The sequence below is a fragment of the Talaromyces amestolkiae genome (assembly GCF_001896365.1).
Source record: "Talaromyces amestolkiae strain CIB chromosome Unknown scaffold9.1, whole genome shotgun sequence".
NCBI classification, from domain to species: Eukaryota; Fungi; Ascomycota; class Eurotiomycetes; order Eurotiales; family Trichocomaceae; genus Talaromyces; species Talaromyces amestolkiae.
In genome coordinates, this window is record NW_024468045.1 from 1,343,829 (window position 1) to 1,358,114 (window position 14,286).

Sequence of the window (14,286 nt, forward strand, 5' to 3'; positions counted from 1 at the left end):
AGAAAAGAAGGAGCGATCGATGGGGCACCTGGCAACTGCCCAGTGTCACTGTCCACTCCACTGTCACCCGGCCGAACACGGTCTAGCGCGGATCAGCTGACCCCATGTTACTTCCTTCTCTCTGCCCTATCCTCTGAATATGAAAAGATACAAAGTAGACCAGACCATTCACTGGCTAAGCATGATTGCTTCTTCATACAGTGCGTGCCTGGCCTGCGACCTGTCCTTCTCATCATGAAACATTTTGGCTTGATTCAATAATTTTAGGGTTATATGTTTTACAATGGAGAAAGCGGGACTTAGCAGGGAGGATCAACAGATCCAAGCCAATCACCGCGCGTGTCATGCTAGGGTTCTCCAGCGGCTCAATCGCGGCTCCAAGGGCGGCTCCACGACGACTGCAGGACGCAAGTAAGGCGCTCCCTGGATTACTGACTGTGATGACGGACATGCTACTTGTTATCTTTGCCTTCCTCAACAGAATCACCGTACCTGATGATATTCCGAGTCAAAGATGTGTGTTGTTCTGGACTAAGACAGTCACTCAAGGGCCAAACAGCCGAGGGAGGAATGTCTCTAATTTCGTCTTGGCACTTCCCCTGATTGGTGGATGCCAAGCCCTCGGATGGCTGTGCATGTCACCGCATGACATCATTGGCCTGCCGGATGCGGCCGGCCAATCGAAAGCGGACGCTTGCGTCTTGGCACCGCCAAAGCGTCTTGGCATTCTAGTTTAGGTCGCTTCTGCCTTAGGTGTCGATATTGGCTAGGGTTAGGGTGCGTGCAACACTCCCCGGTGGATATCATGCTCGTGAAAATCGACAACAATGTTAGTAATTTAACCTCGTCAACCTCGTCAACCTCGGAAAGATATCTGGATCACACATGTGGATGTGACTTCAACTCTGCCCTCCCAGATAGGCGATATGTTATTACGTTCAAGATGCAGAAAACTCTAGCGGAAGGTTGAGGAATTAAGTCTTCGGGATTAGAACACCAATACACTTTGCAAGTGAACATCACTGGAAGCAACCAGCCATGCTGATTAGGCTCTGATCTTATCCTTATCCCTGTTATACTTTGGCTCGAATAACAGAATTATTGTAGCAAAGCAAAGTGAAGCTGGAAGATTGAATCGAGCATATGTCCAGTCGTCATAAATTTTTACTACTGCAAGGTACTCGGTCTTGTCTATCAAGGGGGTGTGGGGGGACTAGCCCTAATTGCTCGGTCGGGAACATGTTGCTTTCATATTTCGCTTTTTCCAGAGGAACGACACTACCTCAAATGGAATCAGAAATCAATTTTGTTATAGTAGACGTGAGATATATACAGATTCTATAACTAAGAGACACGTGTATCAAGAGCGAATAAGTCCTAATCATGAAAGCCGCCCACAATGCATCACGCAAAAACGCATATCAAACCAGAAAAGGAATATCATAAAAAGAACAAAGAAAATCATAGCAGAAGAAAATCCTTTTGACGTTTTAAACAGAATCATCACTACTCGAAGTATCCTTGAGACTGCTTGTACGTTTTTCCTCAAGTACATGCTCCGTCACATGCTTGCGATCGAAAACGGACTTGCGAATTAGCAAAGAAACAAGCGCACCCAATATTGTAAGAGCAAGAGCAAGCTCAAAGACATTCTTGAAGCTAGCTGCATACGCCGCCAAGATATCTTCTCGGAGCGATTGATCCGTCATTGTGTTCAGCACAGCGACGTACTGGTCTGCGTTGCTAGCTATAGTAACATCAAGACCAGCCGATGCCAGGTGTTGCTTCAATCGGTTTTGAAACATTGTACCCCCTATAGCAACTCCGAAAGCCATTCCAAATGTACGTGAAAAATTGTACATTGTCGCTGCATAAGATTCGTCTGTGTCCTTAGCCATGGTCTGAGGCACAAATGTGAGCGCTTGTAAGAGCAAGCCGTGTCCGAAGCCAGCCGTCATTAGAATGAGAACCCATCGCCAAGTTGAGATGGAGCTATCCATCAAGATCAATAGGCCCGATGCAAGAATTTCAAATACCCAGCCAGACCATAGGGCCCATCGAATACGACCGGTCCGAGAGATGAGTAGCGAGACAACGACGCCGGTTGGCACGAGGACGCTGCTCATAGGGATTACGGCGACGCCCGTATGTACGGGCGAGAATGCTTTGACCGAGGTGAAGTACAACGAGAGGTAGTATAGTTGAATAAACAGCTGAGAGCAATTGAAATTCCATATTAGCATTTCTCATCCATGTTAATCAAGCAATGGATTCTTACCACTAGTCCCTGTGTCATAGCACAGTAGTAGCCGGCAAGGGCAGATCGGTTCGAGAAGATGGCGAGCCGGATGAACGGTTCACGGGCACCCCATTTCTCCCACAGGATAGACACAAATGTTCCGACAACGCCGACAATCAATGGAGCTAGAGTTGCTGCACTATCCCATGCGTGGTCGACACCACCCCAGGTAACGGCCATCAAAAAGGCAGTCATGCTCCCAATGAACAAGAATCCCCCAATCCAGTCGATGCGTGTCAACTTTGTCATGATAGATGACTGTTTTGTTTTAAGTCTGATGATGAAAGGGACGATGATCATGCCCACTCCACAAAAGGGTAGGTTCAAGTAGAAGATCCATCTCCAAGTCACATGCTGCACCATGAGACCTCCAATCAACGGACCAGTTATCGACCCTATTGCCCATGCCAACTGTGCGACCGATGCATATTTAGGACGAAATCGAAGAGGAACAATGTCGCAGAGAACGATCTGGGTCATGGGCAAAATTCCGGCGCCCCCTACCCCTTGTAAAACGCGACCAAGTAGTAGGATGTCCATGCTCTGGGAAACACCAGCTATAATGCTGCCGATGGTAAAGAAAAGTAGGGCGGTGGTTAGGATCTCTCGGCGTCCTAGTATATCGGATAGAGATCCCATGAAAGGCATCAAGACACTGCTCGCAAGGAGGTATGATGTGCCCACCCAGAAGGATGCACTGCCGCTACCGTTCAAGTCCTCTGATATAGTCTATATAAAGTCAGAAACATGTCAATACCTAGACGATGTTCGGTTCCTTACCGGGAGAGCTGTGACTAAAATTGTTGCATCAAGTGCCACGATTAAACTGACAAAAGCCAAGGTCAGGACGATCAACCACGCCTTACGACCAGCTTCCCAAGTCACTGCTTCGTCGACCTCAACGACAGCCTCCATATCTGCATACTTTGCTTCCTGCATGGTGATGGTGATAACGAAAAGACTTTGATGTGGATATGAGGGTGTTCAAGAGAAATGGTCCTCGTTCAAAGGGGACTTCCGAAGGCGAAGGGAAGAGAAACTCAGAGTCGAGAAGAGAACTATATGATAGGCATCGTGGTCTTGTTGTACTTTAAATAGTGCCAGGTGTTGATTCTCACCGGGGATTTAAGCTGCGCGGACTAGTTATAGACACACAAGATGACATCCAACATGGTAACGCAAACGTCCTCGCTCGAATATGCCAGTTTCCGCTGTGCAAAAAGGTCAAAGTTTACATCAACAAGAAAGCCCGACCAGTCACGGACATTAAAGATGGTAATTTGAAAACAACGCACGTACGTATGCTTTCGCCCTCTCCTATTTTTACCGTATAACCTACAAGTGGTCATTTACTAACTATACCGTTGACGTGTACGTACTATGTATACATGACTGTTTACAGCTCGACCCGTACGAGCTGTGCAGTGGATACTGTGCAATGTGAATCTATAAAAATCTCAAGAAAAGGTATTAGTACCGACCACTTACAAGAGCTACACAGATTGCCAATTCGAGATCTGCTTATTCATATCAAGCCTTGCAAATTCCTTTAGGATCTTTTAGGAAGTTGATATGTAAAACCGCATATTTCTTCCAGATATATGACACTTGGTGGGTCGGACTCCACTGGCTGGCTGAACCGTTGGGTTGTACTAAAAAGGTGCGCTTTCTCCCTGTCCAGTGAGAAGTCGTATAGGCCAGTCTAAGCATTATTATTCGCAACATGCACTATAGACCAGGCCTAATTCAGTGTTGGCTTTCTCAGTCTGAGACCTAGGACGTGTAAGCGCTCAGCCCTGGCGGATAATTAGAGCGAACCTGAAAGAAATCAATGAAGCATCGCCGTACAATATCTTGTTTTACGGCTTCTTTGACCGACCTTTTGAACTCACCTCTATTTACTTTCTTCCTCCAACAGATTGCGGAATCTTTGGTCTAGCAATGCTGAATCCAAAAAGTTGTAGATCTAGCCCTACTTAACACGGAAATCATACCCTTCCTCTTCGGATAAGGAAAATTTACCGAACACCTCGCGGAACATTTAGACGATGCGCCAGCAATTCGTGGATCCGCATTAATATTGCCTGACAACATCCAACATCAGTTTCTTGCAACATTTTCCCTTTTTTTTGCTCGACTTGTTTTGATAGTATTTCGGCTCGAATGGCGACAAATTGGTACGTACTAGATCTCGCGCTTCTCGAAGATCTCGATTTACGGCATTTGACTTTTGGTCTTCCTCGCCAAGAGATACTCGATCTGGATAGGGCTTCTATCGCTTGCGGCGACCCCGAATCCTGCAAATATTCTTCGTTTACGTGTCACCTATCATTTACATCCGCTAGAATATAAACTTTGCCTTTTCAAATCATAATTTTACACTCTACTGTTTATTTTGACGGTCTCTTCTCGCACTTCTTCCCTTCTTCGGGTACCATTTCTGAAATACCCGGGATATGAGTCTGCAATCACGCGTCTAGATTGCAGACTATCGCGCATTGCTCTCTGGTGATGAGACGCACGCTCTTGAGTTACGGAGACTTGGTGAAGAATGCAAAGGAAAAATCATGGTATGCGCTGTATGAGTTCTGCAATGGGATACAGCGCCTTAATGGTAGCCTTTGACACGACCGATTTTGTTGATTTGCTTTATTGACAAGTTCCATGTTTATATCCCGAGCTCTACGATGATATATGTTTGGTTGAAAGATTCTCGAGACCACCATGTCCGGCGGCGGACAACTCCCAGTCAACCTTCGTCTCTATAAAAGGGAATCCTTTGCGATGGCTGCGATATCTGGGACGCTTGAACTAATTCGAGCGACCGGACTGGTAAAAGTTGCTTATTACGCTAATTCATTACCAGGACAAAGAGACGTGGCCAATGCCTTGATATGCGCTCCCGATGCCGGTAGATTGGTAATTACACAGGAAATGCTACGATTGTGCATAAAGCGAGAGCTTTCTGCTTTTTATTTTTCTTCGGATCGGGCAATCGACGTTCACTTGATGTTACATGATACATATGTATTGCTGCAACAACGCCTCATTGACCAGGAATGAAGTCAGATGAATGGCATTGAACACTCCACTCAAATCTTCTTGGAGTCATTTGTATCTATCTAGGTACAAACGATATTCTCCCGATCAGAGTTTAGACACTGCTCATCTTCCAAAACGGCACCAACACAACCCCAAAGCTAGCGAAGTTGTCGGCCTTTCCCCGATATTTCGCACCAACAAGGCAGCAGAACTTTTATGTCAGCCACAATCATATCTCACACCCGCGAGGATAGCGCATGCTTCATGATATCAGTCGCCAGATCCGTGTTCTGTTACATGCATTGCCTTGTATAGAATCCAGATTCGATATTCGTCTCAACAGTGAAGACAAGTTGATTGCCTGTATAGTTGCCTGTTCACAATACTATACTTATGTGTGACTTCATTGCTAAGAATCCTTTTCCGAGATGGGCTTATGACTGCCGGCCATAGTTCGGTGGTCTGACAGTCCACCTATTCGTGTTTTTAATACGGCGGCTGGAAGAAGATGTTCTTGGTTTCAAAACTTGCACAGTTTGATCCTATTGAGCCTAAGACTCCAAGTACCAAAGCAGTACCACTTATCACTAATATCACGGGCTCTCACAGTCGACCAAGTCTTGATCACCTTCTATTATGAACTTTTGACCCATGCTCGGTGACTAACTAGATCAAAATAATACAGCAGGAGGTTTGCAGATAATGTTCAACTTCGGGCTCCAACGGTCCCACGATTCTTAAACCCCAATGGTGTGTGTTTCTTTCTTTCTTTTAGGGGTTTAGAGCTTGCTCGACCTTTCAAACTGTCGACAGGCTGCTTCCACATAAAAATCTATCAACGAGTCATTGAAGTTCTGAGGGTTGGATGAACATGCTAACTCTCTGTACGATTCTCGAGAGTTTGCCGAAACTTATGCGGTGCAGCTTGAGAGACTTCCAGCAGATTGTCCCAAGACGACAATTGTCAGACACTGAAGCTTTTCTACATCGTATCAGCGATAAAGCCAATCAAACATGGATGACGCTTGCAGGAAGAACAGACGACTCTTTCAAGATACTGGAAACAATCTGCCAAATATTCCTACCCTCAAAGTGCACCCTAACCGTAATATTAAGATCTTTCTCTACGCTGACTGGCGAAGACTGTTTCTGTAATGTAATCCGCAATATACTCAAAATATTTAATTTGCAAGCTATAAATTGAAATTTAGAAGGCTTGGTTTTAATTATTGGTACATACTGACCGCCAGCATACCTTCGACAAAAACATCCTTTCAAGTATCCACGTATGACGTACATTGTTTGTTTTATCCTTGTCCAAAAAAATACATTAAGCATACCTATCTATCGAACCATCTTCTTCGAACCGATTCTGGGCCAAGGTAAAAGTATTGAACTATGGTTAGGGTAATTCAGCCCACATCTCACGAGGCCTCCTTCCAATTCTCATTAAGAATCTCACTCGATAGAGTTAGGTCATGGGGTCAGTATGTTCAGACAGCAATGCCGACATGGATGTATGAAGTTGCCGTCCGATCCGAAGCCTCATTTGTACTTGTTACTGTTGCATGTGGTTGCCAATAAGAAGTGTGTCTTTCTTCCCTGTACACTGGTTTATCTTGCAGCTCTTCGCTTCGACATGTAGTTAGTCATCCAAAGTTCTGACTCATCCTTCAGGGGGGGGTAATTAGTTACATTAGCGGTACCCGAGCACCACGTCAACCTTGTATATAATATACGATCTACAAGTGGCGTACTCAAGATCGAGATTTAGATCAGATTTTTCGAGATTTGGCACAGCCTTGCACGTTTTCTCCGTGGTAAGTTGGCGACTTGAAATATCAAGAATATCACGTCTCAGATTAGCCTAACGCACACTCGCGTAATTAATTAGGGCTATTATATCCCCCACCCGAGAACGCCTCCTCTGCACCAGGACTGTGGGGAGTCACATCAGATACAGCCAGTGGACGCGAGATATCCATATAGTTGAATGCTTGCACACCGACTGCCAAGAGGACTACTGAATCAGAGTCAAACACCACAGAAATAAATTCCATCAATAGGATTATTTGCGAGCAGGGAAAAGAAAAGATAAGAGAGAAAAGAAATTATAAAAATCAGAAATGACGCGTGAAGTTCGCGTTGGCGTAGCAGTGTTTATCCTGCGTTCGCTGCAAGAATCATCAACCAACCCCTGCTTTTTGATGGGCAAACGCCTCAACTCTCATGGATCAGGGACATACGCCCTGCCAGGGGGCCATCTCGAATTTGGGGAGACATTAGAGGATTGTGCCGCTCGGGAAGTGCTAGAAGAGACCGGTCTGGAAATATCGGAACCCAAGTTTCTGACTGCTACGAATAATTATATGCCTGCTGATGGAAAACACTACATAACCCTATTTATGGTATGCGCCAGGAAGAACGAAAAAGAAGCCGCGCAAGTGCTTGAGCCGCACAAATGCGAGAGTTGGGATTGGTTCAGCTGGGAGAATCTTCAGTCCGCTATAGACAAGCAGAATCAGGCCCAAGATAGTGATGTATTGGAGATAGCTCTTTTCTCTCCAATGTTGGACCTAGTACAACAACGACCAGGGACCATTCCTATGATCGCATGATCGCCGACTGGTCGCAGCGGACGCTGAGGCCGGATGTGGGAGCCTTTCCTGTGTAATAGATGGAAAGAATGCCCAACTCCGATACTACTCGACATGCCCTTCTGCTATTTGATTGAAGGGAAAGGCCAGGGAATCATGTCAGCTGCTGCAACCTGATCTGTAAAGGTTGTCGAATGAAACTAGGGTACCGCTAGGAAATTCTGCGCGGGAATAACGAACAAACTACTTCTGTCCGGCAAAATTTTGTTGTCCTCTAATTTGATAGACTCAATGAAATGGTAGAGACTATACCCACTACAAGCGGACCCTAGCCTTGAAACCCCATCTTAATTGTAAGAACAATGATATTTGGCTCATTACAGCCGAAAACCAGATCTTCTGTTCCATTCTAATTTTAAATGACAAATCAGGTAGGCCTGCTGGCAAACGATCAACTTATCCTGGTGTATTTTATGTACTTTTCGGGTTGCTGGTTCAGTTTTTTGAAGGGGGTACTGAAACTAGTGGTTAATTCGACCAGGGACCTTGACTTCACGCCAACGAATACACCATTGAGGGATCGTTTTCGGCCAACGGCAAAAGTTTTTGAGCTATCCGGAGTAAATATTCTTCTATGATATGCTAATCGACTATCTCCTTTGTAAGTTCTTGCTAATTACTTGGTCCACGTGGATGAGACCAGCATTTAATCTGGCCACCGCCACGACGGCGCTTCTGAGCTTCCTTGCGGTCTGCTTAAGCAAGGAGCAGATTTCAGCAACATAATCAAGGCCGGTTTTCTTGGCGTGCGTGCAATCTTCCTTACGAATAGGCCAATTAAGCGCTTCTAGCTGTGCTGGGTGACTGCATTAATGCATTAGAGAATAGGCTGATTACGTCTCTTTTCTGTGCCTGTCTGTTCCCCGAAGTAATACGAGTCTAGCTGTTTGTCATTTAATCGGATAAGCAACATATTAACGAATGTCTATTAAGACCCCAAAATTCGGTCCTGACCTACTCGAAACAGTAAGTAGCTATAATACGTTCTAATATGAAGTATACAAAGACTCGACCGAGCTAGGTTGTCCCCCTGAAGGCCCAATCAAATAACAACCGGGAATAAAAACCAATTATGATACGGATTKACTAGTGTGCACGCATATGGGCTGTTCCTAGATCAAACCTTGAACAAGGCCCAACATGTCGCGTGCAAATCAAGGTTCGCTGATGTTGTTTGTCTCGGCGCGTGACGAAAACATCGTATTCGCTTTTGATATCAGGCCATCTATTGACTTGGTGGGAGTCAGCGGTTATCAGCCTTGCAAACGAGCGAGAGGTAAACAGCAAACACAAACGCAACGCAACAAATTTTGAATCAACCAGATGCGAAAATCTGCTCTGCCCATTGGTAATATCCACTCTAGTGCATCATCTTTGATGCCTTACTGATAAGACAGGTTCGTATTCTTTTTGGTCTGGACTAAGTGGATGGAGACTCTCCGCATAATGTCGCCGATCTTGTGCAAATCTGGTGAACCGATGGACAGCCCGGCGCCAATCGAAGATATCCGGAAGTTTATTTTTCTGGTATCTCCATTGGATGAGAAAAGTAAACATCCTATGCAATTGGTTTTTGGAGTCTGCGCCACGAAGTCCGCTTGGTATGGATCTACCATTCAGTCAAAGATCCGATGCCCATTTATTGGCTAATTTGAATTACAAATTTTAATCAATTTCAGGATATGACACATCCTAGATCCTCTCGGTCCAAGGAATATGGTGAACCTGCAGCAGAATCCCTTCTGATCCAAATGAGGAGAGTTATGGCTTKCTAGTTCATATCAAGGTTTGTCTAGTCTAAGATGGTCAAACAATTGATTTAAATTGAGTAAATACATGTGCTCAATGCGAAATAACTTTGATGATTGACATGGTGAGATTGGCATAAGTCAAACAATGACGTTATCAATGATTAGCCACATGACAAAAACTAGAGAGAATACCACATAACAAAAGAGTAAATAGCTACCTGTACAGTCAGGCTGCATTGAACTGCATTTGACTATCCCGTCGAGCTTCAAGCGCTTGCTTCATTTGCATCCACAGGTGCAATGGTCCTAAGAGACACTGGGACCGCATCTGGATTCTGTGCCTGCTGCTCTTCGGATAGGTTCCACAGTAGGTTGAAGACTCCTTTGTCGTTGGTGGGCTCAGCAAAGAAGTGCGAGACTAGTTGCTTTGAGCTATCGTAGAGGAAAACATAAGGCCCATAGAGCGTCCACTCTCCAGGAGCGCCACTTGAATCCACATCTTGAACGAAAGTGACATTGTTGTCGGACCCACCGTTCACCGGGATTTTTAGTTGAAGACTTGACCAGGTGTAGTTGGCATCGTGCTTCACCGCTTGAGTGCTGGTAGCATTCGGATAGGCAAGTAGTGCGCCACCTTCGATTGAAACTTCGGTAGTTTCCGATACATTTAGTTCTTTGTCGTTCCATATAGAAACTGTAAGATATCGGAACTTACAGTAGACATTAGACACATTGTGACCCGAAACAGCACTTACGTTTCCGAGCTGAGCGCTACCTAGATTTCAAGTTGTTAGGCCTGTCTTCTAAAATGGTCTCACAAGTTGGGAGAGCAGCTACCTTCAGAATAGAACAATGGCAAGCCAAGGACACCAGTGCCATAACCGTAGATTGTAAAGTTGCCATTCTGTGCTAGAGCCAAAGGTAGGGCTGTGAAAGCTGCCAGCAGAGGCAAGAATAGTTTATCATAGAGCATAATGAAGAGAATTGAAGGAGGCTTTGGAATGTGGCCTCGACAGGATGGAAGAGTCTGATTGTTACTGAATCCGATGTGAACAGATGTTGACTCGGCAGAAACCTTGGTAAATAAAGATTCATTTATGAAAAGCTACGATTAATTGCTCTTGAAATTTTAGGACCGCAACAATTAGTTTCGACCTTGTGGCTTGGAAGCATACGTAATTTCATGGACTTGATGACCCTTGCTAGTGTAGACCGAATCCGAGTATTCGAGATACGGATCTGAAGTCCAGCTGATAGCTATGTGACCGAATAGAAGGCCGAAAGTAACAATTCAATGGTCGAGAGCCAACAGTATAATTCAGTCATTATCTCTAGATCTAGTTTGATGATCGAGACCTGTTGCGTAGATTGCAAACGCAACTAGCGCTTCCCCAACCAAATTTTTAGTTGTCCACAAGATACTTGATGGGTCAGAAGACTCGGCGTAGAATGCATCTTTTTTGCTGGTACGTAATCTCTTTCATCTTCGTTCAGCCCCGGTTACAAATTGAATTTGACATGTGGCTTTCGGTCTGCACTGAAATCACGTATGGATTAAAATTGCGACTCGGGAGCAACTTAAAGCTTAAAAGCCTATGTTAAGGGCTCCGCTCCATGGATTGTGCATAGATCGAATAAAAGCATGTCTTACCAAGCTGTTCTCGATCCATGTTGAAGTGTGCTGGTGGTGGATACATGCAGGGGTTTACATCTGCACTGGAAGGACGAGCCACCMTGAGCGTCCCAATTGATGTTCCTACGTAAAGGGAATATACGCTTGAAATATTTCTAGATAGTAAGAATACTCTCTTTTCAAGCTGTAGAAGGAACTATACACGGGTTTTCAGGACGGGGTGAGCAAATTCGTACTTTGTACCGTTGTGCGAAATCCAGCTCTTAAGAGGAGGCCGGGTTCAGTCTGGAGGCAGATCTGGAGCTTACGTACTGGCACTGCAGGTGACTCAAGAATGCAGTGCTGCTGCCCAATAGATGACTCTTTTCGTTGGTGTTTTCGCTTGATGATGACACCGCATGGCCTCAGATCTGACAATCGACGCTAGTCGCACATGGATTTGTCTATTTGAAGAACCAGGCCAAGTATGTCAATTTTCAGCTAGGATGTTTACTGTCAAGCAAGCCACTCGCTTGTATATTCTGTCTTAGAACTAGACCAATGGCTTCAGATGCCTTAGTTACTTGCTTCACCGGACGACTGGGATGTTTTCAGCTTCAATCATGTCTAAGGTGACATTGAGGTCAGATGTCATGTAAAGATACTGGAAAGAAAAAGCAACGAGGGGGTTCGTATTCTACACCAGCAGCATACATGTAAGATAGTTCTTGTTCTCGCCTGAGATCTCATGACTATCTGAAAGGATCCACAAGAATCAGGGCGTATACCATGCATGTATAGGGTTACTCGAACGAGAGTTGTCAGATATTTTGAGAATTTCGGACGGTCTAAGCCTATGATATAAAGCCCACCGCATGTATTCACAAGTTGGGATATCTTTCTTTGAATGATACAATAATATATTAAATACGTCGATAATTCTTATTCCACTGCTTTTAGACTACATCTCAAAGTCAAACCTCTTAATCAGGCTTTACCATGGCCATGAAAGACCTCCTTCTATACATTTCTTTTCTGATTGGCATTCATATAGTATTGGGGGCAGCTACAAATCAACGTTGCTCTGGCAATACCGCAAAAGATCGAAGCAAGTGGTGCAACTACGATATAAATACGGATTACTACAATGTGGTACCAAACACTGGCGTTACTAGGGAATATTGGTTCGACATCCGCGAGGAACATTTGGCCCCTGACGGGGTCTCTCGATATGTGCAGGTCATCAATGGTTCAATACCAGGACCTACTATACACGCCAATTGGGGTGACGAAGTGGTTGTCCACGTCAGAAACGATCTTTCGAGCTCAACCAATGGAACCAGTATCCATTGGCACGGTATTCGGCAAAATTATACCAACCAGAATGATGGTGTTGTCTCTGTCACCGAATGTCCGACTGCTCCGGGAAATACAATCACCTACAAATGGCGCGCCACTCAGTACGGAACTACATGGTATCATTCTCATTTTTCCCTGCAAGCCTGGGAAGGTGTTTTTGGAGCCATTGTCATTGATGGGCCTGCAAGTGCAAATTACGATGAGGATGTAGGCGCTATTGTCTTGACTGACTGGAGTCATAAAACAGCAGACGAGCTGTACTATTACGATAAAAAGAACGGCCCTCCGTACTTGGAGAATGGTTTAATAAATGGTATCAATATTTATAACAATGGTCATCAACAGGTTGGCCAACGTTTTACCACTAAATTCCAATCTGGTAGTTCCTACCGTCTTCGCCTGGTCAATACTGCCCTTGACACTCACTTCTCCTTTTCTATCGACAACCATACTATGACTGTAATTGCGGCAGACCTTGTTCCAGTTGAGCCATATACTACAGATGTTCTCCCCATAGGCATTGGTAAGATAAAACATCTGTAGACACACTCTTAACTTGCTGAAATTGCTAATTTGTATATAGCGCAACGATACGATGTCATTGTCAAGGCAGATCAAGCTCATGTTGCCAACAAATTCTGGATGCGTGCAGTTCCCCAGACTGATTGTTCGAGCAACAACAGTACCGATAACATTCGGGGCATTGTTTACTATGGCAATGCACAAGGCACCCCGTCGACCACTGGTTATAATACCACAACAGGCTGTACCGATCAATCAGGTAGTCTGACGCCAGTAGTGTCAAAAACTGTTTCTCAAGACTTTGCATACTACGAAAACGAAACAGTGACTCTTGGCACCGACAGCGCAGGGCTGTTTATTTGGCAAGTTAACGACGTGTCAATGCTGGTTGATTGGCAAAACCCTACACTGCTGCAAGTCTACAATAACCAAAAAAACTGGTCCAACACCGAAGGAGTCATAGAAGTCGACGAAGCCAACAGATGGGTCTATGTCCTAGTACAAAGTAGCCTAAGTGTCCCACATCCGATTCACTTGCATGGCCATGACTTTTCTGTTCTTGCTCAGGGAACCGGAACCTACGACCCAAGTACAGCTGTGAGTAAATTCGACAACCCAGCGCGCCGAGACACCGCCATGCTTTTGGCAGGGGGTTACCTTCTTTTAGCATTCCAGACTGATAATCCTGGGGCTTGGTTGATGCACTGCCACATCGGCTTTCATACAGTCGGAGGTCTTGCCATCCAGTTTGTCGAACGGTATAGTGAGATTCGGGGCCTAATTGACTATAACACTCTTTCCCACACATGTAATTCTTGGGATCACTGGCAGAACTCTACACATCTGGTGGATATCGACTCTGGAGTTTAGTATTAGGTTTATTACTTGCTGCTTGTACCAAGGACCTGTGATACTGTGTTTTTCTCGTAGCATTTATTCTTATTGTCGATAACTTTGTTTTAAGTGTATATGTGCCTGTATCCATGGAAGTTCTACTAAATAGCACACCCTTACGCAGACCTCAAGATTGTCAAACTGGTTTGA

At 44.9% G+C, this 14,286-nt stretch overlaps 3 protein-coding genes across 3 annotated transcripts; 1 reads left to right on the top strand and 2 right to left on the bottom strand.

Moving 5' to 3' along the window:
* Nucleotides 1–1,490: 1,490 nt before the first annotated feature.
* On the bottom strand, nucleotides 1,491–3,238 carry BHQ10_005452 (uncharacterized protein; the record flags this gene model as incomplete). The annotated part of the gene is made up of 3 exons (XM_040877930.1): nucleotides 1,491–2,213; nucleotides 2,279–3,028; nucleotides 3,080–3,238. The coding sequence occupies 3 exons, from the start codon at nucleotides 3,236–3,238 to the stop codon at nucleotides 1,491–1,493; spliced, it is 1,632 nt and encodes a 543-aa protein (XP_040733956.1).
* Nucleotides 3,239–10,015: 6,777 nt separating this feature from the next.
* Nucleotides 10,016–10,722, bottom strand: BHQ10_005453 (uncharacterized protein; the record flags this gene model as incomplete). The annotated part of the gene is made up of 2 exons (XM_040877931.1): nucleotides 10,016–10,524; nucleotides 10,587–10,722. The coding sequence occupies 2 exons, from the start codon at nucleotides 10,720–10,722 to the stop codon at nucleotides 10,016–10,018; spliced, it is 645 nt and encodes a 214-aa protein (XP_040733957.1).
* Nucleotides 10,723–12,360: 1,638 nt separating this feature from the next.
* On the top strand, nucleotides 12,361–14,112 carry BHQ10_005454 (uncharacterized protein; the record flags this gene model as incomplete). Its single annotated transcript, XM_040877932.1, has 2 exons — nucleotides 12,361–13,243; nucleotides 13,304–14,112. 2 exons carry the CDS (start codon nucleotides 12,361–12,363, stop codon nucleotides 14,110–14,112), a joined length of 1,692 nt encoding a protein of 563 aa, XP_040733958.1.
* Between the last annotated feature and the right edge of the window lie 174 nt (nucleotides 14,113–14,286).